Here is a 27,851-nt window from a genome sequence, read left to right as displayed (position 1 = left end):
ACAAGTGAGGCAGGCATCAGGGTCTGCTCCAGCCAGAGTGCTGCCTCCTCAGCACAAGGTCAACTGTGACACCATTTGCCCTGAGTGAAGGAGCAACTGTTGCCATCTCCTGCTTCCATGCTTAGTTTTGTGAGCACGTGGTTCTTCAAGTATCTGTTGTGTTTTCAAAATGTCATGAGGTTCTTTGGGGACACTAGCCAGAAAGCAGGATATAAATCAACTAACTAAATAAACAGTACTAAATTGTCTCTCCAGAGTAGACTTAGCGGGTGTCTTATCTTGACGTCTGTGGCTGACTGGCTTTCTGAAGGAGGACTGGCCAATTCACACCAATACTTGGGCTTGAATTTCCTAAGTGTGCCAGCTCCTTGACCCTAGCCTTGTGCTTGTGTTCAGGCTGCACTGAATAGTGGGGATTTTGCACATCACTGCAACGCTACTGGGTTTTGTTTTGTTTTATGTTTGCCATTAGCAGTGGCATGGGAAAAGCTTAATTCTAAGCAGCTTCTATGAGTTCGATGGTCATGTGAAGCCCCACAGAGACCATTCGCCTGAGGTGTTGATGAAGCTGAAAAGGAACCACCCACAGCAGGCGGCTTGTGTTGTTCTCTTCTTCACAAACAGATGTCATCCCCTTGAGACCAGAGAAGCGTGAGTAGGTGGGCCGAGAGATTTCATCTGTGGATACACCCTGTGGTGCTGTCTCATCAAGGGAGAGTTGAAGCAGATAACAAACTAGGGCTGGAGCACAGCTGTTTCTTTTCCCTGAGTTATCCAGGGAGCCGTCTGTGTTAGCCTCTTCCGTGAAAAGTAACACCCACCCTCCCAAAAGCAGGAGAGGGAAAACTGCATCTTGTCATATGAATCACATGCCAGAAACAGTTCCCCAGAAATTTAGCATTTAATTTAGTAGGTCATGTACCTCCTTACCTTCTCCATAAATTCACTTTCTTTTAAAATAAAGCCAGGTGCTTTCCTACCACCTTTAACTGGTGATGACAATTTCTGCTAGCCTCTCTCATGCGCAATTTTGTAAGCACCGAAGCCCAGCAGATAAAAATCGCTCCTTTTTGCAGCTCTTGATAAGAATTTTTTTTTTGTTTATCTATCTCGACTGTATTTATTTTTCATTTCCCTTTAGTGTGAGAAATTGCTTTGGAATCCCATTTTGAGTTTGCTTTTTTATCTTTTCTCCCCTTCTCTCCATCCCCCAAAAGTGGCAAGATATTTCTAAGTAAGTAATCCCTGTCCATCTTGAAATGGAAGCAGCGTGACTCAGGAAGAGCTACTGGCCCAGTATTTGTGACATGTTTGTGACAAAGATAGGTTAATGTGGTCCTAGGCTGGATCCAGGGTTATTATCTAAAAGCACATTGCACAGCAACTTTGAAGCTAAGCAGGCCTGGTCGGTACCTAGATGGGAGACCACCTAGGGTCCCTAGGTACTTGTGTTCCACTCGGAAGATAGGGTATTAATGTATAATAACGATGATCATGATTATATATTAGATGTGGAGGTTCCTTTGATAGCTTTTTTGGGGAAAGCAACACATAAATGATATTACTATTAATAATTTTATAACAACAGTTTGTCATGAGCACAAACATTAAGGTAAGTCCTACCCACTGTGTCTTCAGGCTGCGAAGTATAAAACCACTGATGTCTTGATACAGAGCTTCCTTGCTGGCTGAATTTCAGCTTTGCAAGGCCTCCTTGAAAGGTCCCCAGTGTTTAATCTTCTCGCACAAATTTATTTTAGGCATGTTTTTATATAGTTATTGGATGTTTTACTTTCTAGGGATTTGTTGTGGAATGCACACATACTTTAATGTGTCAATGTTTGGCTTGTAAGCTGCTTTGAGGTGTCTCTTTCTGTAAGAAGCAGGAAAACCGTTAAAGAGAGAAAAGATACAGATTTAACTCTTTTTGTACATTGAGTTCACTAGGGATGGGTACATGCTTGCTTCTCAAATTGACTCTAGAGAGGTAAAATTTAAGAAAGGAGAGTGGTGTCCGTTTCCACTGCCATGGCCATGGCAACTATCACTGCCATTAATGACAAGTCGAAGGAAGCTCATGGGCTAGGAGGTTTGGGACTCACATCAGCCCAGCAAATTTTAAATTCTCAGGAAAAATAACCTTTTTTCTGAGCATTCTCTGCAGTTGCCAATCCCAATCCAAATTGAGCCTGGGGGAGCTCACTTATCTCTCATTTTGATGATTGCAGGCAGAACTTGCATTTCTTTATGTGGGTCAGGTTTACTATTAAACTCTTTGCTGTTGAGCTTTGATATATGTAATGCATTAAACAGCTTTAACTGTCAGCTTCCATGATTTAGCTTTCTAGATGCGAAAATGTATGATTTACTGTCTTGTACAGTACTGCAATATTCTATATGCTGGATTTTATGTCCTCTAGCTGAGAATTAGCTTTTTGCTTTCCTTTGGCAGGATTATCCACCACCCCACTTTTTATTTTATCCATTGAGATATGAAGCAGTTATGGAGTTTAGAGAGACAGGCCCATGAAGTATGGCAAATTAAGATTTTGGGAATTTACCTCAACACCAACCCAGTAGTATTCAGTGGGCTCAAGCTAAAGCTTTAACCTAGTAGGTTTCCTTACCAGGTCAGAGAGTTGGGTCCATTTTATTTTTTTTTATTAATTACTACAGTGGTTTTTATGCTGCTTTTTAGTACCAAAATCCTTTCAAGTTGGCTCATGATGAAACAAAATCAAAATACAACATTAACAATCCAAGCATTGTAGCCACAGACCTATTAGACATGTTTAATACTTAAAAACTAGTGGAGCAGCATAAAAGCAAAAATAGCATACATCAAAATTATAGCTTCAGTGGAGTCGTGGGTTTTGCGTGGGCAGGGAGGGTGGTGGGTGGGTTGGAGAGCAAGCGAGGGGGTTTGCACAGCCCTGGTGGAGAGCAGTGGGGGGGGGGAAGAGTCCTGTGTGCAGTCGGTAATGGTGAGAAACGGGTGTCTCTGTGTTCCATGGGCCTGTTTTTCCCCATTGTAAACACCATGTAATGGCTTGCTTTGAAGTCATTTTTTGCACCAGATAAAGGAATTTTTTGCCCCCTAATTCTCCCCTGACCTGACACATATTTTGCCCAACCTCTCCTTTATTTTGCCTGACCAAAGGTGGCAACCCTAGAAAGCATCCATTTCATTGGAGTTGTCTTTCAATGTAATAAATTGTAGTTTAAACAAGTGGGAAATATTTCATCAAATGCTTTACACTAGTTCATGAAATTTAGTTAGAAGTGTTTAGATAATTAGGCAATAAATGAGTTTCATTCTAGTATCTCATGAAGTTGGTAATTGTCTACAGAAACTCATGTTCTCAATAAAATAATTTCAATCCCTCTTTTTAAAAAGTGCAACTGGACTGCCTTAATTAGTTGAACAATGCTAGCATTTGCATACATGCATTTAAATTGGCCTAATTTCATGCAGTGCTTATATTTATGCTGTGATTGGCCTAGATTTTGGGTTCCAAAAAGAAAATTGAATTCTGCACTAAACTTAATTTTCGCTAAGGTGTACTCTAGCATACATTTTATCCGTGCATTAATTGCAAAAGCAGTAGTTATTTGGAACTGAAATTACCTGTTGGTCTAAGTTGTTGCTTATATTGCTGTGACATGTTCTTTTAGATGCATTGCTATCATACTTCAGGGATGGCTTCTTTTATTGTGCTGCAGCAGAAGCCCTAAGATTTAGTGGGCATCCTCTACATCACAGTCCTTCTGGTTCAGACCAAGCGCCCATGTAATCCAGCATTCCATTTTCCAGTGACCAATCACAGTACCTCTGGGAAGCCCCAAAGCAAGACTCAAAGGCAGTAGTCTCTCCCTTCTTCGTTCCACAGAAGTTTGGTATTCATATTCTATTTTTAAACTGCTTTGAGGTTTTTGGGTTTTTTAAAAAAACAATCAAGTGAGCCTGCAGGATAGTTCAGTCGGTAGAGCATGAGACACAAAGTTGTGGGTTCGAGCCCCACATTGGGCAAAAAGATTCCTGCGTTGTAGGGACTAGATGACCCTCATTGTCCCTTCCAACTCTACAATTCTATGATTCTAAGTGGTGCAAAACTTTATTAAATAAATTAAAAAATATTGTTGTTGTTCTTGTAATATTTTATAACAAACATATTGCTCTGCTTTCCTTTGGACCACATTAGTGAGGCCGAGAGGGGGATCTTGTCATCTGTGCAGCCCAGGACCTCCATATACACTGCCCAGGCTTGCATCCAGAGACACACTCCATTGTCTCTTGAGACAGGAGGAGGCCAACTAGCAATGAAGACATGGTTATAATCTGTGTGATATATTTATTAAGAGTCTGGCATCTTCACTATACAGTTACCATTGTATACTAAAGTCCCACTTCTTTACCCTGGCCTTTGACCACCTCCTTACTCTGGCTGCCCTATTCTTGTGATTGTAATTAATTTTAAACTGTATTTTAAATTGCTGTCACCTGCCCTGGAACTTTAGGGTCAAGGATACATAAGTAATAAGTAATCAATGCCCATTAGCAATGGTAGATGCTGGACTAGATGGGCCATTAGCACTTCTTATGTTCTTATTGTACTGTGCTGTCATCCATCTCTCTCGGGAGACAATGGAAGAGTGTGCCTGTGGAGCGAAGTCAAACTATTGGAAAGTTACAGTGCCTGCAGTGGCTATAAAGAGCGATACAGGAGAGACATGTTTTGTTGCAGGTGGGTCAGGTGAAGGCATCCGATTATTCTTCTTATTATAAGCTATGTCCCAAAAGCAGAGCAGCTAACCTTTAGCCTAAGCTGCTGGGGATGATGACAGCTCTTTAATAGAACTCTGATCTATTTCTGATGAAGGAAAATGTGCAGTCAATAAGCATCATAACATCAGCAGGACAGACCATAGCTTTGTGGCAGAGTGCATGCTTTGTCCTAGATTCAATCTCTGGCATTCCCTGTTAAAAGGCTCAGGTGGCAAGTGATAGGAAAGACAGGGGCATAAGACCCAGAAGAGCTACTTAAATACAGAAAAGGCAGCAGTGAATTAGATGGATAAATAATCCTCTCCAGTTACAAGGCAGCTTCCTATGTGGGCATGTTGAAAGCTGCAATTCTAGACCCCAACATCAACATTATTTTTCTACTCAAGGGGGCCAACTGCAGAGCATTAGTATTTATTAGGGGATGACATGCACTCATAAACAACTACGCATTTCCCTTGCCCTCTGCCAGGCACCCTCCCTTTTTTTCTTGTTGACGGCTGGCTACAAACAATTTTTCATGTCATTTACATGGGCACTCCCAATTAGAATGCAAGTGAATATTTCACAGAAAAATAAATGTGACAAGTTTTGCCTTTCATGGTATTTGCCAGTTGTCTGTGAGAAAATTGGGGTTTTCTAAGCTTAATGCACATTTAAGACTGATTATTTGTATGTCTGCTGCAAATAATAGTGGTTTAGAGACAACTTAGTGGGAGACTAAAGCACTAAAAAGTGCCACCTGTCAGTAATTCAATCCATCAGAGCCTGTCTTTGCATGCAGAGGAAGTCCCTAACTGAATGAGGGTTTGATACCCATTGGCTAACCTCACCTGGTTTTGCTGGCCAATTGAGGCTGTTCTTGGGGTATGGTCACTTCCACATGCTGACAGCTTCTAGGAGCCACAGGTGAGAGCTGAGAACAGGGTGGTGACCAAAGGTAGGCAGACTACCCCAGAAGGAGCAAGGCAAATCCTCCACCAGAGATAATACCCCTCCCTTAACACCCCATACACTCTTTATTGCAGTGGATCTTTTCACTGTCCCAGCATAGTGTCTAGTCTCTCCTATTGCTTTATTCAATCTTCTATCCATCCATTTCATTCCCTGTTCAGGACATACAAAAGAAAGTTATTCACGCAGCCCATTATTAAACTGGAATTCACTCCCTCAAGATGTAGCGATAGCCACATACTTGAATGACTTTAAAACTGGGCTAGGCAAACTCATGGAGGATAAGGTTGCCAATGCCTAATAGCCAGAATGACAATGTTCTACCTCCATTGTTAGAGTCAATATCCTTGCTTACCAATTGCTGGGAATCACAAGTGGGGAGAGTTTTGTTGCACTGATGTATTTATTTGTGGGCTTCCGGTTGACATCTGGTTGTCCACTGTGAGAAGAGGCTGCAGGACTAGATGGGCCTAAGGCTATTCATACGTCCACAGTCTCCAGATTTTTTAAAACTTTTAACTTACAAAATTGTAATTCCACCATTCTCAGTACCACCCTGCTTCTCTCTAAAAAATTCCTTGACTCCAGCTTGTAGTTATGGGTTGGAGGAACATGGGCTGGCTTTCATATTGTTAGGCTGCCTTGTTCCCCTATTGAAGGAATGGGCAGATTTTTTTTTATAAAGAGTAATGTATGTAAACATAATAGTTTTAAAACAGGGGATTTATACCACACCTGCATGGTTGCATAGTCTACCTTTAAAACAAAAACAAAAAACACACCAGAATCTCATGTTTTCCCCGAAGTGAGAAGAACTCTTGATAGACTGTCATGGCAGACAATCTGAATTCCCTATCCACCAACACACTCAGATTTTATTGCCATTTCTGTACAATTTGCAGATTGCACTAGTGGGCTGGGCATTAACTTTGTTACCTAATTTTCATACCAATACTGTTTTGAATAATAAATGCAACTAATAATTTTAAGTTTGTTTATTAAATGCAAAGTGGTGCATACAGACCTGATACAAGGGGATATGATTATTATAGTGATAATGAGCATTATTTGGAAGCTGCATAAATAAAGAAATGGCTTGGGGCAGCATTTAGTTTATACTGCAGGAGACTAGGAATAGGCACAAAGTATTAATTCAGGAGGCACAACAAATTGGAATTTGGGTAACATTCAATTTTCATCATAATTGTTCTCCATTTGCTTGGGCCATTATCAGTAATTTAAGGGAATTAGAGATTCTCCTCTTAAAAGTTTCTAGTGAACTCTTTAGAATAGGAATTGTCAAACACTTATGAACCTGCGTGCATTCATTTCCTATTCATGAATGCTGTGTAGCAGTGAGATGTGTGGATATGCACAATACTAGAAATTTGTTTCCCTTCTATTGTACACTGGTGAGCTTTTTAAAATCTGATCTTCTGATCTTTGCTTCTTGTTAAACCATAGTGCAAACTTACCAAAGTTGATTAAATTGGGAACTAATAATAAACCAGTTAGTGTAAACCAGGAACTAGCAGGGTTCTGAGGAGTGAATGGAAGTGGTAGCAGAGGCTGATCCAGAGGAAGGGGGTAGCAATTTATGGAGTTCATGCTTCCTGCAAGATAGGAGCCATAGTTGGAGGATGGGGAGGGGTCTGAGCAGTTGGAGGAGGTGTAGGAAGAGAAATATACATCTTTTGCCCCAGATGCTGGCTATAAAGGCCAGAGGAAGGTGCAAGGCATGTATAGCCAATGTGGTACCCTCCAGATGTGGTGGACTATACCTCTCATAATACATGGGCATTGGGCATGGAGGCTGGGGCATGTGGGAGTTATAGTCCACAACATCTGGAGGGTGCCAGCTTGGAGGAGGCTGGTTTATGGTTTCTCCACTTGGCTCATGGCCTAAGGGAAAGGCTGTAGCTCAGTTGCATGCAAGAGATCCTCTATTTAATTCATGCCATCTTTCTGCACTGCAAGCCGAGTGAGCTGCTGCTAGCCAGTGTAAATCAGCTTTCTCCAACCTGATGCTTTCCAGATGTTTTGGGCACTAGCACCCATCATCCCTGTCCATTGTCCATGCTGGCATGGGCTGATGAATGTTGTAGCCCAACAGCATCTGGGAGCACCAGGATGTAGAATGCTCATGTGTATATTACTGAGCTGCATTGATTGTCTGGCTCAGTAGGTATTTTCATGTCTTCTACTTCATGCCTCATCTCTGAGCTTCCAGCATAGCCACTGCTGGAAACAAAATGAAATGTTTGAGTCAGGAAGTCAATTCTTCTGTTTAAGGTCATAACAAACATAAATTCAATCTTTTAATCCAATTTACCCACCACATTGCTTTGTGGAAATTCGTCCTGGGATAAAAGTTTACAGGGAGGATTTGACTCACCCTGTCTTCCAGATAGTCAGATTTCACATTTGTAAGGCGCCACTCTCCCCACATTATGTGAAATTTAGCTTACCAAATTAACATTCTACCCACATCCCTAGGCATGGGTCTGAACGCTCTTTGGTGTCTGAAATGTGAGGCTTCTAAGGCTTCTAAGGCATTTCCTTTTGGTAGGTTTCTATGAAAACAAAATCAATTGTAGAAAGAAAGTTTCCCCATGTCTACTATACAGGCTTAAAACTGTCAGATGATACCCAGTGTTTGGCTTCTGATCTGAAACTGTGTTGAGTGTGACTAGTAGATAATGAATGTTCTCCTCCCCTCACCCTGAATTTTTTAAAAAAGAAAACAGTTGGGAAAGGGAGGCGGGAAGTACACATTAATCATATCCTTAAAATTCTTCAAAACACCATTTTTTTACTATGTACATTTGCCTTTTGGGTTAGTTGTTTTGCAGTCACTTTTGCATATTTCTAGGGAGTCAAAAATGTGGGGGAGGGAGTTTGGTTTTCAGCTACTTGGCTTCACAACCACTCTGAGGAATATATTGAGGGATACAGTTTATACCTTGTTTAACAACAACAACAACAACAACAACAAATTATTATTATTTATACTCCGCCCATCCCTAGCCACTCTGGGCAGCTTCCAACAAAAGATTAAAAATACATTAAAACATCAGTCATTAAAAACTTCCCTAAACAGGGCTGCCTCACAGAAGTCTATGTTCATTTCATTTCACTTTTGATTTGTATACTGTCTTTCTGTATTACGATACACAAGATGGCTTGCAAGCTTTAAAATAAATAAAATATCAAAGTAATATTCAGTAATTCATTTTAATATGATAGTACACAATAAAATTAATTCTCAAAATACCAGCAAATAATAATTAAAAATTCACTCTTAGCAATTACAATAAATAATTACTAAACAATGATCAATAAAAATAACAGCAAGTCACAATGCATAAAATACCACAATACGTACAGAACCATGTAAAAGAATCAGATTGAGCACCAAAGGCACACAACTTATATTATTATTCTTTTTAAATCCCTGAACTCCTCTTCTCCCTTCTCATTTCTTAGCTGTTTCTGCTGTTCTTAAAATTGTGACCTGGCTGTTGCTTACCTGGACTTGATTGAGAGTGGGTGAGGTGAGGCTACTTGCCTTTCTTTGCAAGATGATGAGGTGGTGGTAGATGTTAAACTTTCCAAGACGAGATGTCATTCCCAGTGTTTTACACCCATGAATACAAAGGAACAGTAAATGTATAAAGTTGTCCTATACTGAGTCAGAATTGGTCCATTTATTCCTGCATTGCCTATTCTGATTAGCAATGTTTTTCCAAAGTGTTTCTTAATCTAGTTTATTAAACACCCCTCCCCCACAGACTCACACTCACACTCTCTTCAGTTTAGAAATACAGGCATTCTCTGATTTTAAAGTTCCCGTAGTAGAATATTCCCCTGCATCTGTACAATCCTGTCCCCTAATGTCAGCTTCATTTGAATACACAAATTGAAAAAATCAGTAGGCTGGACAGGGGTATCTGTAGCATCAGGAATCTTTATAAACTGTAATGTTAACTATTGGGTTTCAGACTTGCACTGTTAAATCTATTGCTTTCTCAGGCGAGTTACAGTAACTACTTCACTAGGCTAAGAGATGTCTGTATTTCTTTCATAGGCAGCTCTCTTGTTTGATCTGCTGTGTAGATACTTTTCCTATTAAAAGATTTGAAAGAAGGTTTGTAGACTAAATGCTGCACAGGTATATATTCCAAAAAGGTAAAAACCTCATTTCTTTTGTGGTCTCCTAAAATTAAAATGTGTTTTGTTTGTGAAGTATATACATTTTCATCTGCATCTGGTAAATAGGCTTATTCATGTTATGGAGACCAGCAAACTAAAACATCTGGGTAATTCTATGACAAAGTTAAGAACAGCATTAAATTATTTTAAGTAGTTGAGTCCTGCTAAATGTCTCTTTCTACCTCCTGCTCTCTCACACAGACATATGTGTACAGCAATGCAACAAAAGGCAAATACTGCAAACCAAAAATGTCTGACGTAGGAATATCGTTCCATTGAAACACTAACTTCCAATGATTTGAATGTGAGAGAACTTAGTTGCCAAACCAAGCTGGACTGTTGGGAGGAAGGATCCTGCATACTTCAGCTGGATTCATGGGTGTTGTAGGGATGAGGAGGCTCTGGACCACCAGAATTTGTCATATTCCAGCTCCCATTAGTCCCAGCCAGCATGGCCAATGGCTCAGGGATTATGAGAGTTGCAGTCCAGCAACACCTGGAGTGCCACAGGTTTCCCAATCCTACCTAGAGGGTGCCATAATTTGTGTCTATAGCTTATGTGCTCTGACATCAGACCAAACATCGCCATTAGCAATAGTTGCATTTGTGGATGGCTAGGACTATATTGAGAAGTATGAATGTATAAAACCCCAAACGTTATGCACTGTAGAATGGCCAGCATCAACATCAACAGTATTCTCAGCGATTTATATATACCTGTTTTGTTTAACACCCTGGTCGGACACGGCAGGTTCTTCATGCTTTTCCTTTGCACAGTTGGTGTCTGTGCTTGGTTACCTAGGAAACTGCTGTTGCATGGAATTTGATTTGCTTGGTTGTCAGAGTTATATGGCTGAAATTTGAAATGGGGAGTGGTGGGCAGAGAAGACAAACCAGCTAAATGCCTGCAAATTCAGCTGTTGAATATTTGGCAGCTGAGGCAAAGCAAGAAAGGCTTATAAAGAGGTGGTTGGGATCTATATTTGTGGCTTAGCCAAGCCAAAAACATGGTTGAATTTGGATATTTAGGATTAAATTCTGTTGCTCACCTTAAAAACATTTCTTCCATTTCCACTAAAAAATAAATACCACCCAGTGAAGTTACTGCTCTTTCATTGAGAGTATACCAAATTAAGTGGCATCCTTATGGAAGTGTTTGCCCATCCATCTATTTCTTTATTTGTAAAGCATTCTGCCACATGCTTCAGCTTAAACAAACAAACAAACAAACAAACAAACAAACAAACAAACAAACAGATCTTCGACACTTTTCTCTGAACATCTCCATAGCACCTAACTCTAGTATCTATAGGTAATTGCCAGGATTAAGAATTAGGTATACCCGCACATGCACTTTGATGTCTCCATTGCATCCTCACTATTCCATATGGCAGAGTTTTTCTGGGTTCTTCCCTACTGAGATCATACTGTCCCACCTGTTGTATGCATTCTGATAGGAACTTGAGACCTATTTGTCCTGACAGGTGTGTGGCCCTCAATGATATATCATTTGTACTCAGATTTGTATAATATAAATGTGGTTTCTTTCTGTAGTACTTTGTTGTGCTTTTACTTTGTTTTAATGCTGTACCATTGTCGTTAATCTCCCTTGGCTCTGATAAGGGCAAGATATAAGGGCAGAATATAAGAAATATAAGATAATTACAATGAAGCGTAGGAATGGGAAAGGAAGTGTTAGTAGTAGTTCAGCTGAGGTCAAACGGGATTTATTTTCCAAGATAGAATTCAGTTCAACCCACCACAAGTACTGGAAGGTAGATGCATGTTCATGCAAAAGCACACTTCTTATTACTACCATTCAACTTGCTACTGTGAAATTATTTCTAGTCACTATCTCCACTTTGTTATCTTGCAAATCCTATTATCCTTTGAGGTTTTAACCACAGGTAATAGCTTACTTAATCAGAAACCTGCTCTTCTGTTCAGGCACACAAAATTTCCTTCTCATATTTCGTTTATCTAAATACTGTTGAGTTGATAGCAATAAATATGTTTTCGTAGCTACCGTATTTTTCGCTCTATAAGACGCACCTTTTCCCTCCTAAAAAGTAAGGGAAAATGTGTGTCTTATGGAGCGAATGCAGGCTGCGCGGCTAAGCGAGAAGCCAGAACAGGGAGAGGGAGCGCTGCGTAGCACTCCGTCTCGCTATTCTAGCTTCGGGGTTAGCTGCACAAAGCCTCCCAGGGCAGCGGGGTGCCTTCATTCTGCTGCCCTCCGGAGGCTTCGTGGGCTGTGGGCTGTCCCAGAAGCCTCCGCAGGGCACGGGGATGAAGGCACCCCGCTACCCTGGGGAGGCTTCGCACGAAGCTAGAACAGCTAGAGGAAGCGCTGCACAGCGCTCCCTCTAGCTATTCTGGATTTTGGATAGCCCCGTGAAGCCTCCGCAGGGCACAGGGATGAAGGCACCCCATGCCCTGCGGAGGCTTCACACAAAGCTAGACCAGTTATCCCAGCGGCTATCCCAGAAGCCAGAACAACAAGAGGCTATCCCAGAAGACAGATCGCTCTTGCTGTTCTGGCTTCTGGGATTCAGAATTTTTTTCTTCTGGTTTCCTCCCCCCCCCCAAACTGGTCCTATAGAGCGAAAAATACGGTACTTAAGTTTCTGCACATCTTTATGATATTTCTCTCCTCTGCTTCTTTGACTTCGTGAAAAATTATTGTGCAATGTCTTGTTAGATTTCCTATTTCTAGTGCTTATTTAAAATGCACCTTAGCTCCAGAAGCAAATCAATATTTACAGTGCATTAGTGCCACAGAGAATTTGAAGCCTTGTGATTAGAGTTCATTGCTGATTTATCCACTCTTCAAAGCAACATTAGACATCAAACACTATCTGCCATCATCCAGGAATTTGTGACACCGCACTGGGCCTACACATGCTTTCGTCTGGTGTTTTAATTATTTAAGCTCTTTTCCCTTTGATTTTTCTAACAGGGATATAATTCTGAAATCTCTAAATTAAGTAAACTAGGACATTATACCTAACAAACTTATATTAGGAAAAAATGTTCACAGTTCCATTCTTATTTGTATGTTGTCCCAGGTGGGTAGGGAGACTTGTATGTGGTTGGGAGAGGGAGGGGAGCTTAATGACTACAAAGCAAAACAATGCTGATGATTAATTAGAGGCTGGACGAGATGAATATGTCAGATCAGTTTCGGTGGAGTATTTTGTGTGTTTTGTACATATATCTCTGATTCTGGCCTTAAGCAAATGCTAATAGTAATACCCCCCCTTTTAATGCTGAAATGCATTTTGGATATGTTTAAGCAATTAGGCATCCTGATTGACTCTTGTTGGTAAAGTATGGATATTAGCACTAATCATTGACATTTGAATATAGATTCATCCTGTGGAAAGACTTCATGCTGGCAGTAGACTGAAGTTTCATGTCATGTCTTCTCATTAGCCCTGCATGTAAATCTTTTGGGAGGGGGACGGGGCACATGAAAAGAAGCATAGAAGTAGTATTTAGGCATCTCATTATACTGACTTCTGGGTTGAGGAATTTATGATGAGATTTTGGAAATTGCAAGCTAATCAGTGAATGTATTATTACTGGCTTCATTATTTTTGATTTCTTCTGATACATATTAAAATTTGGGAATCCCTTTTCATACAACTACACACACACACACACACAGAGAGAGAGAGAGAGAGAGAGAGAGAGAGAGAGAGAGAGAGAGAGCGCGCTTGGAGGATGCAAACTTAGATTGGCTTTGAACTGTGGATCTCTCTACAAACACCTAATTAAAGCATATATGCTGTCTTAGACTTTTGACTATGCAGGAAAGAGAACTGGCAATGGTGGATAGCTCAAAGGATATGTCAGCTTGGTGAGCAGCAGCAGTGAAATGGGCCTATTCTGTGTCTGGGATTATTAGAGAAAATATTTTAAGTAAAATGGCTTGTATGGTATAACTTGTGTTATTGTGCTCAGTTTTGGTCATCCCTTCTGAAAATAAGATGATAGAGCTAGAAAATGAGTGGTCAACCACACATCAGCCACAATTATCAGGAAGTGTTATCTTATTATCTTATCTTAGTGTTTGGGGCTTCCAATTATCTTAGTGTTTGGGGCTTCCTAGTAAGTGGTGTGTGTGTGTGTGTGTGTGTGTGTATGAATGAGATTGGTCAAAATTCTCTAGTGAGAAAAATATATATAAATAAGATTGGTCAAAATTCTAGTCGCTCAGTGAAACTGATTGACAGTAATCTCAGCACAGACAGAAGCAGGCATTTTTCATGCTGCATATAAGTATCTTACTATATTTGCTGCCAAAAGCTGTGGTGGTGGGTTTTGTTTTTTTTACACGCTAGCCTCAGCCTATTCCCCCAATTCCATCAGCTGGGTTTGAGAACATAGACTTAAGGTCTGAATTTGGCCCTGGCAATTTGTAAGACTGCTTAATATGCTTGAAAGCCTCACCGAAGCACATAAACTGTGTACTATTATTATGTAAGAAATAATAGATTCTTCTTGATATATGTTTCTAATTATTTTTGCTTTGTTTTTATATTACATTTTGCCTCATTAGTGCCGAACATATCTCTTCCAGTGTGTTTTCTTTGTTGAGCGTATTGGAATGTAATAAAAATGTGTGGTATTTAAACAGGGAAAATAGATAGCCTAATGAAAATGAAATGCATTTTTCATTTTTACTTATTTTTCCTGTTTCCTGGATACCATGCTTGAGAACTTGCTACTTTGGGGTTCTCCTGGGTGCTGCTTGATGCCAAAGAGGTTTAAAGGCAGGAAATCATGCTGCTAAACAAATATTCAACATAGCAATATCCTTAAACTATATAAACCTTTATGTTTGGAACCATGGTGCTCTTTTGGTTCTGTGCCAACCACAACACGTCTTTCAATCTTGATCAAGATATCTAAATGCATAAAAAGGAGCAATGTATAAAAGGAGCATGAAGAACAGGCTGGTCAACTGTTGCTCCTGTATAGGAAAAGCCTCCTCCTCCATCAAATATATGTGTCAGCAACCTGTGCAGTGTTAAAACTAGTTAACAAGCCAGAACATAAAACCAGAGTATAATCTGGGTTAGTTTAAACTAAATTTTAATAAAACAGGGATTAAGAATGTGTGGTTCTCTCAGTATTGCTAGACTTCTATTATCCTTCATAACTGGGTAAGCTGGCTGAGGCTGATGGGAGTTGAAGTCCAACAATCCCTCTAAGGGGCACAGGTTAACCATCTCTAGGTCAGAACAAACCACAGTTCAGCAAGTTCATATGCAGTGTGGAGCTGTGATTTGCTCTGAAGTGAAAACAGATGCTTTCCTGTTGAAAGAGGAGGGAGAACATGTGAGCTGTACTGCGATTCATTTTCTATCACCTAAATGCTGCTTATGCAATCATATGAAAGAGGCCACTGTCTGTTAGTATGCAAATGTTCATGATGATACCCTTCATCTACAAACAAGAAATTTAATATTTTTATAATTTAATATGTTCAGTTTGGGCAGTGTTGCAATAAATTCATGGGGGAGAAGGGACACAATATCTTCTCCTCCCCTATATTGACAGCCTCTGCTAGGAAGCAGGTCCTCTGTGTGCTAGCAAAATGGCATGGAAGTCTGGACTGTGTGGTGTTTGTTTTGTTTTGAAGGGAGAGAAAGGATTACTCAGGATCTTCACAGTATTCCAGATAAATTATGCTATTAATCATTACTTACAAGGAAAGGAAATATTTATGGTATCTTCACTAGAAGGGCTGTTGAGACTTGATAATGATTGGTATGGGAAAGAAACAAAATTTCATGTTGCTGCTTCAAAGAAAGCTGGATAGGCATCCATCATGGATGCTTAATACAAGTTGTCCTTCTGTCATGTCAGTTGATCATGGCAGATAACTCATTGGAGTCCATACCATCATGCTGGTTTTGGATATACTCAGCAATTTAGTTTCACAGTGAGTGTGTTTATAATTTCCACACTTAATGCAGAAAGATTAAGGACGTCAGCTACATATGATTTTTGTGTCCTTTTTATCTCTTCAGATATGCCTCTTCATGTACGCCGCAGTAGTGATCCTGCGTTAGTTGGTCTCTCAACATCAGTCAGTGAGAACAATTTTACTGCAGAAGAGCCTTCACGGAAAAACCCCACCAGATGGTCCACAACAGCAGGCTTCCTCAAGCAAAATACAACTGGTGGCCCAAGGAGTCATGAAAGAAAGGTACTATATTTTCCCCCATCACAAACATTTGAAGAAGACACTACTCAATGGCTCAGCATTATTGCTTTATTTGGAAACCCAAACTTCAAGAAGCATTAAAAACAACTAAAACTTTGATGCCAAATTTAAAATTTGTTATAAAGTTGTTTAAATTTTAAATTGGCTTTAAGAAGTATAAAAATACACATAGACGTGACTGTTCATGATGTTCTGTCAACCAAGTTGACTGTGGTGTTGCACAAATAACATTACTACAGACAGGCATTTTTACACATTATATTTTTTTTTACTTCCTTGAAGTATGCACATGCACAGGCCCTTTCATTAGAAGGAAATGACAAAATATTCTAACCCAGTTTACTCATCTCATTAAACCATAGTTTAAAACAAAACTGTGGGTTTAATGTGAACAAGCCGCATGCTTGGTGTACACTGCTAAAAGTCCCCACTGTACTTCTCCCCCAGTTCTCACACTGAATGAGACTGGTAAAATGAATGAAGCTGGTAAAATGTGGACTGGATGAAATATTTGTTAGGCGGATTTGTAGCTGGTTGACAGACCAAACCCAAAGAGTGCTCACTAGCTATTTCTAACCACCTGGGGGGGGGGGAAATGATGAGTGGGGTGACACAGGGTTCTGTCCTAGGCCCGTTGTTGTTCTACATCTTTATAAACTACTTGGATGAAGGTATTTAGAGGATGTTCATGAAATTTGCAGGTGATACCAAACTGGCGCTGTGGTGTAAACCACTGAGCCTTGCGCTTGCCGATCGGAAGGTCGGTGGTTCAAATCCCCGCAAAGGAGTGAGCCCCCGTTGTTCGGTCCCAGCTCCTGCCAACCTAGCAGTTTGAAAGCATGTCAAAGTGCAAGTAGATAAACAGGTACCTATCCGGCAGGAAGGTAAACGGCATTTCTGTGCACTGCTCTGGTTCGCCAGAAGCGGCTTAGTCATGCTGGCCACATGACCTGGTAAAACTGTATGAGGATAAACGTTGGCTCCCTCGGCCAGTAAAGCAAAATGAGCACCGCAACCCCAGCGTCGTTCGTGATTGGACTTAACTGTCAGGGGTCCTTTACCTTTACCAAACTGAGAGGGGTAGCCAATTCCACTGAAGACAGAATTGGGATTCACTATGACCTTAACAAATTGAAGAACTGGGTCCAAACTAGCAACATGAATTTCAATAGGGACAAATGTAAGGTTCTACACTTAGGCAGGAAGAACCAGCAACAGAAATATAAGATGGGGGGGGGGGACATGGACACCTGGCTAGCCATGAGTACATGTGAAAAGGATCTAGGGGTCTTAGTAGACTACAAGCTTAAAATGAGTCAAAAGTGTGATGCAACATCAAAACAAGTGAATGCTATTGTAAGCTGCATCAACAGAAGCAGTTTCCTGATCAAGGGAAGTAAAAGTTCCACTTTATTCTGCCTTGGTCAGAGCATACCTGGAGTACTGTGTACAATTTAAGAACAATTGTGACAAGCTGAAACGTGTGAAGAGAAGGGTGTCCAAGATGATCAAGAGTTTGGAAACCAAACTTTATGAGGAACGGTTGAGGGAATATTTAGCTTGGAAAAGAGGAGACTGAGAGGAGATATGATAGCCATCTTCAAGTATCTAAAGAGCTGTCTCCTGCTCCGGAGGCTAGGAACTAAACCAAAGTATTCAAGTTACAAGAAAGGAGATTCCAACTAAACATCAGGAAGATCTTTCTCACAGTAAGAACTCCTGCAATCGTCTGCTTGATTACTGTGATAATATGATGCTGGACTGATCCAGTCTTTTCTTCTAAGAATCTGTGAATCCATCTTGCCCAAGATTTTGTTTTCAGTCAGTGAGTAGCCAGATTATTAGGGTTGCAGGATTTGATTGTGTGCTGTTATGGCATATTATTTGAAACTAAAATGATTGCTTTTGCAACAAATTTAGGTTCCTCCCAGTTCTGTTATGCATCCAGTGTAGCCCTTGCTGTTCTGCCATGTTGTTGTAGCACCAAACATTTCCCCATATTTCCTTATAGATCTGTGAGCTTCACAAGCAAAAGTGGAAAAGTACTTCCAGACAGTCTGATTCATAATTTGTGATATTTTCCTCTCCTGCACATATTCTCTGAATTCAATATCTCCACATGAGCAATAATACTGGTAATTAAAGAAAGCAGCAGGAAGCTTGTTTTCTTATGTACCTTTATTCTTAAACAGAGGACTTGAAAGGCCTTTCTTTGGTTGTTTTTTAGTTCCTCTGCTTTCCTTATGCTGACCTAATTCTGTCTGTGAGAGTACTTTATTTTATTTTATTTTAAAAAAATAGTTTGATATGTTTCATTGTCAAAGCTTGGTTATAGAAATCAATTCTCCAGGCTAAACACATTATGCATTACTTTTTGAGTAATGTCTGAAACTTTACAAACACTCTGAAAATGCTCTTTTATCAACCCAGAGATTAAGTTTTATAATACTTAGGTGTCCTACCTTCTCCATTCAGCCTGCCTTCTAGCAATAAACTGCTTACAGATCTTTGTTTGAGTAACCAGCATATACAGTTTTGTTCAATAAAAATAAATTATTCACAATTTGATTCACCATTTGGATAACTTTAGGAGACAAAGGAGGGCACATTAAAATAATAAATTGCTCCACTTTCTATTATTGTCTTATCCTTTTTCTCTTTTCTCCCCCAATTCAACTTTCCCATTAGTTATTTTTCTCCCCAGTTACAGCTTTTTTATAATGCACTCTTTGTTGGAGTTCCATTCATCTTCCAGTTCCCCAAATCTCAGACAATAAACAAAAGGCTAAAAAGGCAAACATTCTGGAACTCATTTTTGACCCCTCCATTGCTTCTAAACCTGTTGAAGTATGGAAGAACATAGTTGTACTTGCTGAATCAGTATCAGATAAAGTTATATTTGGTTTGCTTCTTTCCACCTCCTCTTTACAAAGCAGTTGATTTGAGAAAGTTGGCATGAGGGCTGAAGGGACCTAGTACCAATTGTTGGAATAGCAGCAGGTGGGGATGACAGCAGATGGGCTTGTTGATAGGATATTTTTCTGGTTCACAGAGCTGGATATATGTTTCTGATGGTACACTTTGGTATGAAGTGCTGGCACCATTTTTAAGAGCGAGGATGGCGAACCTTTTTTGGTTTAGTGGGACAGATTCTTATCTGCTTTGACCACACGAGCCAACTTTTGATGAGTGGCCAGAATGAGCCCACTTGTCAATCATCTGATATCATAATGATGCCATGTGAATGGCAGGTGGGTGGTCTTGCTCACCTGTCACACATGGGGGTTGGGGAGATAGCAAGCAGGATCGAACTCCCTGTGCATCACCTGATGGTTCAGGCTGCTTTCTACAGGCTTTCTGCATTGGAAGAGCAATGGAATTCCCTGCAGGGAACCCCTTTGTGCACCCAAACTAAGAAGGATTAAATCCCTGTCTAAGAGATACTGCTCTTCTAGTGCAGAAAGCCTTTGGGCATGTGAAGTCGGCATTGGGTACCAGCATCTCATCATTATTATTTTACCAAAAAAACTACTGTGTGGCACACATACTGTTAAATGGTTCCCTGTATGTTAACATTTCCACTGAAAAGCCCAGTGGAAAACCTGCACAAGTAATATGCAAATACAAGGTGTTGTAATAGCCAGAGACTTTGATACGCATTTGGGACATTCACTTACAATGCTCGCTACACAACCACATGCAAGCCTTACCCTCCCAGCCTAACCTACTTCATAGGGTAAAAAGGTTGAAATACAATAACTCAGAAGTTTTCAAGTGTGGTCTGTGAGCTCCATCTAGATCATCCACAGGAAGATTGTTGAATAGTCAAGGATGTCTGTATTTAGTCCTGCACTTGGTTAAATTAGGACCAGATTATTGAACAGACTAACTAGGCTCTTAGCTAGAGTGAATGATTTTGATATCAACACTGAAGATTTTTTTTTTTAAATTATTTTGCTTCACCACATAGAAAGGCAAGTCTAGGGGCATTAAAATATGAGTTGCTGATATGCTTTGTAGAACAAAAAAAGTAGTCTGCGAAGTTCCTCAGCAACTTTAAAGTGCTCCATGTGGTGTGCAGAGGAGAGAAGTTTTAGAACTGCTCATGTAATCCAATGGATGTCACCCCTGCACTATTTTGATCAAAGGGGGGATGATAAATCTCACAGGTAATAAATAAATAGGCTATTCTCCAGATACTAGCTAGTATTATCATTTTGGATGCCAGACAATTACTGTTAGCTTTGGAATGCCATTTATTTAGTTAAACCTTCTGCAAGTAGATGCTTTCCAGATGTTTTGGACATGATGGGTATTGTAGTCCAAAACATCTGGAGGGCATCTTTAGTTAACTGGTCATGCAGTCCTCATATATTCATTCAAGTCTTCTTCCAAAAAGACATGACCATTTTATAGTCAGGTTTTTGCAGGACTTTTTTCCAGCTGGAATTCAGAGGAACTCAGTTCTGGCACCTATCAGGTGGGCGCCATTACCATTATAAGAGAACAAGGGAGGGGTTTATAATGAGTTCCGGCACTTCTTTTTCTAGAAAAAAAGCACTGGGTTTTTTTTGCTGTGTGACCAACAGTGTCTCCCTTCTTTAAAAACTATTTGCCTTTCACATTATTTGCATCTTATGTGGTGAGCTTCATAAGTAGAAAATATGCCGTCTTTCTGCCTAACACCTGATACTCATCTATCTACAGTAGTTACTTGTCACCTGCATTTTGCTTTCTCTTGATTGTGAATGCAAATGTGGAGGCAATTAGTTCTCACCTTAAATGTATATATTTGAATATATGCATTTTAAATTATGTAACATAAAGTTTCATGCCCTTAAAATTTACCTAGATACACAGTACTGTGAGGATCCATACCTTCCACGAAGCAGTCACATTTTACAGACTCCAGTTAGTAAACTCCAATATTTTTGCTTCTTTAAGTGTGTTGAGTGTGTTCTTACTTCTCTTCCATCCCAGCTGAGCTTTGACACACCGCATAACAGAATATTAGATATAGGTCTGCTGGATTAAATCAGAGAGTAGCCTTATTTCATACCTAGGAATACAGACTGACTTAAGGAATGGAAATGATGACAGCAAGTGTGTGTATAGAGAGAGAGCTTTTCATCAATATGAGGGGGATGGGTTAACCACTTCTGTCTGCGCATTTTTGTCCTGATGGGCTCCTTTTTATTTATTTATTTTTAATGTTAAACAGGGTCAGACATTTAACGAGACATCCAAAGGCATACGGGTGTGCTTTGTGGGACTTTGACCTCTCAGCAGCAGACCATGCCATATAACAAATCACTTTTTAAATTCCTGTCAGTTTCAAAAAGTCTGCAGTAGGAATTGAGAGGTGATGGCCAAAGCAAGGGGTGGGGGTCAGAAGGTCTGGTTCCAGAGGCACAGTTAACTTGGAGGGAGACCAAGATCATTCAGGACCATGGATAGTGCTTCTGCAAAGCTAGCCAAAGTTTTGTCAGCAAGGTCCTAAACCAAGTGACTGTGGTTTATAGCAGGACTACGTGGTCTCAGATTGGTAGCACCACTCCCTGGGTGCTTCCTCCTAAAGGGCTGGTAACTTCTGCCACTGTGGGATCCTTCAGAGTAATGGGGTTTCCAGATATATAGCTCCCTTATCAGGGCTTTCAGGATCCCCCAAGGAGTCTGTGGGTGCGTCACCATAGGCAGTAGAGGTTTTTCACTGGGGTTTAGGGGATATTCTGGTGTCCATGCACCCACATGGGACAGATGTGGGAGTGTGTCCACCTCTTCCTCAGAACTACAGTTATCAGAGGACTCTGTTTCCAAGGGGTCCTGTCCTGGGGCCATCAAGAAATGCAAATCCAAAGCTCCATTGAAAATGCAGAAATAGCCACATAGTTCTTTGGATCCAAGCCATAATATGATTGCACCATGCAGCAGTTTGTCATAGTTATGGAGCTGACAGAAGGAGAAATGACTCTTGTTTTTAATTCTAAACATCACCCAGAACCCAAATCCATTCTGAAAAGCTGCTGAATCTTTTAAAATGTCAATGGACATATAGCTGCTTGCCTATGAGAGCTCATGCTGTATACTAGTTAGCCTTTAAGGTGATACAGATACCGTTGTCTTTGTGGCAACTGCCTATTTTGGATACACTTTTGGAATCAAAACATTAAGATGTTTGCACATAAATTAACTTTTCAGACTAAATTCTAAATCTGCAATTTAATAAGTTGGGAAATATGAAGGGTAAATCAAACCAAACTTTAATTTACTCTGTTGACAGACTTTAATGTTTTTAAGTCCTTGTCAAATGAGAAGGGGAGCTGTACTTTTGCAAGGAGTGAGAAAATGTGTCATAATTGCTTAATTTTTAAGGCAATTAACACAGCTAGCTAATGTTGGGAAATGAAATATATATACAGTAGGTATATATACACACTTCTGTGAAGGAGATTATATATATATAAAATATATATATATATATATATATATATATATATATATATATATATATATAAAATCTTTTGGACTTGATAATCTAATGTCTGCTTTTCATGTGGGGATAATATACTCAAAGCCAAATGTACCAAAACAGACATAAAAATAAAATTAAAAGAGCATGTTTGCGAAAGAGAGAGTTTATCATCTTATTACTTGGTGTGTAGGGATTCATTATTTTTATGTTGTAGCAGCTAATGTTTTGGGGGGCATGGGATGGTAGTGGAATGAAACTAAAATCCTATTTACTGTGTAAGAATGAATTTCAGCATTGCTGTTTTTCAAAATGGAAAGAAGTTTTTAGTTCCCAGTGATTTTCCCATTAGGACTTACGCATTTCCCCCATGATTGATAACTGTTTTTTGAGAGCTAGTGCAATATATAACTACTGTCCTTGTCAGCAAGTAAATTGGCCTGCTAGGCATTCATGTACCAAGAACTGGATAGATAGGAAGTACAGAGAGAGAGCGCATAAACTTACACACCTGTGCCACAGAGTGGCCCTTTTGGGGCAGAATGAATTTCTGCTGTTGTTTCTCTCTTACCACCATTATGCCAATAGAAGAGGCAGATGATGAAGAGGATTAAAATTTCTATTTGGCCCTTTTAGAAAAAGGAGTTGCCCACTGATCTTAAAATGATAGGATTCTTAAAAGTAAGGAATAGAACATGGGTGGAGAACCTTTTGCCTTCCCCATACTGCTGAATTGCAACTCCCATATTCCCACTGGCCATGCTTGGCTGCTGGGTCTGATGGGAGGTGTAGACCAGAAACCCCTGGAGGGCAAAAAGCTCCCCACCCTGAATTAGAACTTGGCTGTTGTTGCTGCATTTATTTGTTGCCTTTTATTGAGAAAATATTCCAAAGTTACTTAGAAATACATAAAATTTAAACAGCAAAATCTAGTGGGCAGAATTCCTGGAGTGCTCATCAAACAGTGTCAGTGTGGTATAGTGGTTAGTGTCAGACCACGACGTGGGAGACCAGGGTTCAAATCTCCACTCGGGCATGAAGGTCACTGTGTGAGCTTGGGCCAGCCACTGCCTCTCAGCCTAACCTACCTAACCCACCTCACTGGATTGTTAGGATTAAAATGCAGAGGGGCGGAAACGTGTGCAACTGTGAGCTCCTTGGAGAAAAAGGTGGGACAGGAAGTGTCCAAGTGTACGATATAAGTGGAAGCGGGAGGCGTGAGGGAGTCCACAGTAGTAACGAAAAGATGTTACAAAAATAATGTGGTTTGTTAAATATGCACTTGTATTAAAAAATCCTAATAAAAATTTATATATATATATATAAAAAACAAGTGTAGTACTTCACCCAGGCTTATGGTGGCTTGGCCATGTATTGCTAAGCCCTGGTTTGAGCATAATGGCCAAATGCTGCCACAGGGTTTTTAGAAGCATAATGTGATCATAATGAATACTGAGAAAGAAGTTGGAATTGATTCTTCGGTGAGTTTCATCTTGACTGACTAGGATTTGCAGAGCAGATATAATGCAGATGGATTATTTTGAATTATTGTCTACATAAGTAGGCAGTATTTCTTGTGGTATATGGTAGTTTTTCCTCTTTAAAATGCACCTGGGGGAAACAAACAGTTTTGTGTCTCTTCATTTTTTTGGTCTTATTAAACTACCAGCAGGATTAAAGCCCAGCTCGTGCATTGTAATTACACTACATCAATCACCATATGCTGTTTTGTTTGTTTTGCATTATCTTTATTGAGATTTTACTGTGAGATTAATGAGTGGAGAGTGAATTGGGGGGTGGGAGTGGAATTCATCAGAGCTCTTGGGGCCTGAGAAATAACAATGTGAACTGTACTTAAGTTGAGAGTTTTTGGTTTTGCATGTGTACATACAAAGCCAAGCAGCATCTCATTTGTGATGGTTCCTTTGTAAACAAGATAAAATGACCGTGGCATTTTGACTTTTACTTTATTCTCCAGGTATGGTTCAGATTCTCTACTGCCGACTGTCGAAGCAGAATATTGGTTGCTTAGTGGAAGAGCCATTTATCACCACTGACCTTAATAATTGCCTTTTCTGTAAAACTTTTTGGCTTTAGTCAGTTTATTATTCAAAAGTATCAGGGAAACACATTTAACCTGGGATGGTGAGCTTTTTATGAGTGTAAGGGCATTGGAGTTAAAATACAGCACTGGCTTATGAAAGGGTCTGCTATCTTCTCACATCATTGCTATCTAATCCTCTACTCTTTATGCGTAAGAGATTAGTTTTACTCATAGAGCTGCAGAGGCAGGTGGTTTTGAAAGGGTTTTGATAATCAGGATGGGTAACAAGTGGTCATTTTCCCCCAATGTCTTTCTCAGAATGCAAATTTTCTGGTCCTGCTTTTCATCGAAGAATCTGAGATAAATGCTTCCTCCCCCTTTTGACTCCCTAATTATTAGAAATAAATTATTATTTTTAAAATACTCTTCCTGTTTCATCCTCCCTTAACCATTTTGTATTGGAGCAATCTTTACAGTGGCATACATAAAAGATCCTTGATATTGTGCCATTGGAGCTGGCCCCTCTCTTATGTATGTCGTGGGGACATCACCTGTCCTGTCTGCTTTAGTTTACAAGGTCATGGCTCTAAAATCATCTGGAAATAGGCAGAGTGTTAAATTGCACTGTAGAATGATAAAATAAACTGAATCTACCCAGAGGGGAATAGAGACTGCCAAGCAATGGTGTCCGTCTCATTTAATATATACAAACACTTGTAACAAGTCACTCGCTGACTGACACAATTAGTCTCTATGTCCCCATTATAGAGGAAGCCTTGAAACATGTGCCTGACATGCTGAGTAAAGAGAATTTCTCCAAAGTGGCCTTTGTCTCAAAGGTCATGATGAAAATTGCTGGGGTGGGAGTTGTTGTTGTTTAATTGCATATTGGTCCTTCGACTATTCTCACCTGTATGTTAGGGAAAACCTGCTGATAGTATGATGAAAAGAGTCTGTCTGTCTGTCTGTCTCTCTTTGCTGGGAAGAGTGTGGGAACGGAAGACAGTCTCTTCCGCTGTATGTACTATTGTACTGTACTTTTGCTTTTACTTCTGTCTGTTTCCCTCTCGGAGAGAGAGAGAGAGAAAACACCATGATTCCTTTGTCTGTACATAGTGTGTAAATAATTACGTAGATTAGCTCTACGATGTCTCATGCTTATTGCTGTGTTATGCTAGAAGATTAGTGTGCATATATCATTTGATATATGTCTCTGAAGCACACTGGAGAAGAGGGGAAATGCCTTTTCCAGAGCTGCGCATACCAGAGGATGCTCAGAGTTTGGGGCTGCAGGGGCACCCCCAGCGCATTCTCCAACAACCAGGACTGCATGATCATCCAAACTCCCAGAGAGTTACTCACAGCCACTTTGCCTTTCCCAGGTCTTTTGAAATCTTGTGTCACACTGAACTAAGCCAAGTTTTGACTGAGCATGCCATCTGAGCCAGGGCTCGTGGTTAAGCTCTGTCTGAGAACCTGCATAGTTGCACCATCCTGGTAAGCCGTTGTTCACAATTTTAGTGGAAATATCCATGCAGCAACGCAAATAATATGGTTCTGGATAAACAACTGTTCCTAACGCCCTTCGAAAATCCAGAACCAAAAATCCTGCGTGGACATCCCTTCCTCCTGTCTGCTTCTCTTGACCTGCGACAAACATATAGCCCAGGAAAACAGCATTTATAACAAATAAAAAACTTGCATATTCAAACATTATAACCTACACATCAAATAATTGTCAGAATGAGATCTGTATGGCAAAGCACTAATCTGTTCTTGTTTTTGCTTTGCCATCTATAATATCAACCCTACACAGAGTCCCACATACTAACCCGCTGTGGGATATGAATAATATGCCAGTAGGAAAAATAATTTGGAGCACAGAGAAGCTCTAGTTAGCATGTCCACGCTGTCTCATCACACAAACAGAAGAAGAACACTTGCAGAAAGTTCTTGTTGGAGATGGAAAAGTCCATGCATGAGAGCCCATGAGCAAGGGACAGAATGCAATATTCACAGCTCATTGGTGGTCCCCAGGTTCCAGATTCAATTTTTTGTCTGCCCTAGCTCCTGCTAGCCAACTATAATTTGTCCCCCCCCCCTTTCAAAAGTTAGAGGCTGTACAAGGTCTTGTGCTGAGATTACAAATTATTTGGTAAGACCTAGTTCTCACTGGGTAGTCAACTTGTGCCAGGGCTGTACTATTTTAGGCTACATGTTGCTGCTTCATATGCAGAGAACTCATTAGAAATCTTCCTACATCTTTATGTGGTACAGCTCAATGGGAATTAGACCTTAGCTCTTACACAGAAAGGCCTAACCTTCTACAAAAATAGGTTGTAGTCCATAGTTAGATGTAGAACTGAAATACATATGTGTGCTTTGAGATTCCCAATATTGTTCTGAGATAATTTAAAAGTAGCTGTCTGGAGGTTTATTCTCTGCATAGAATAGGATTATGTAACCTTGTTGGAGAAGTATGTATAGAAAATGGTAATTGCCAATCAATATAGTAGTGGGAGTTCATTATCCACCCGGTCTTCCTTGCAAGGATGCTCATTTGCTCAGTCAGAGAAGCCGGGGATCTGTCATATGACAAGGTCACATCAATAAATTATGGTTTAAAGTGGTTTTCCCTCACGTCAAGTCATATTTCTTTTTCCCAACTGTGATTTTGCTTGGCTTTGCACCACATCAGATGATTTAAATAGTTGCTGTTGGCTCTTAGCAGTTGCAGATATGTTTTTGACACAAAGAGGAAATGGAACGAGAAGCAATATTCTGCCACACACCTGACCTGCTGCTTTCTGTCAAGGCCTTTGGCTGACTATTAAATTCCAGACAGCTCCCTTTCCACCATGGAGGGCCTTTTCCGTGACTTGCTACTTTGCCTCTTGTTTCCCCATTGTGCATTTTAATAGGACCTTAATCCTGTTTTTATATTTATTGTGCTTCAGTCTGGGGACCAGAACCCCATATGTATCAGAGAGGGCACACATAAATAGGCAGAGTGCTTTGTTTATTGCTTTAAGGTTTGCACCATAGATATATAACATAACACAAAAGAGATTGTACTAGGATTGCCTTTGTCCCAAGCAGGATTGATATCCTTCCCCATTGGCTGGACCCTTCTCTCTTCTCCCAGGATTCA

The 27,851-nt window shown here is 40.2% G+C and overlaps 1 protein-coding gene across 6 annotated transcripts in view; it reads left to right on the top strand.

Annotated features, from left to right (window-relative positions):
* The window catches only part of PARD3 (par-3 family cell polarity regulator), a 527,255-nt gene that overhangs the window by 196,676 nt on the left and 302,728 nt on the right, over nucleotides 1-27,851 (top strand). For all 6 annotated transcript variants that reach the window (XM_081931474.1, XM_081931473.1, XM_081931472.1 and 3 more), the window contains one exon: nucleotides 15,991-16,169. In XM_081931474.1, coding sequence (XP_081787600.1) covers nucleotides 15,991-16,169 — 179 coding nt within the window. The remainder of the gene's footprint in view (nucleotides 1-15,990; nucleotides 16,170-27,851) is intronic.

Source organism: Podarcis melisellensis (assembly GCF_964234715.1).
Source record: "Podarcis melisellensis genome assembly, chromosome: 12".
NCBI classification, from domain to species: Eukaryota; Metazoa; Chordata; class Lepidosauria; order Squamata; family Lacertidae; genus Podarcis; species Podarcis melisellensis.
Note: the sequence above shows the minus strand (reverse complement) of the source record. Positions and strands in the feature narration are given on the sequence as shown.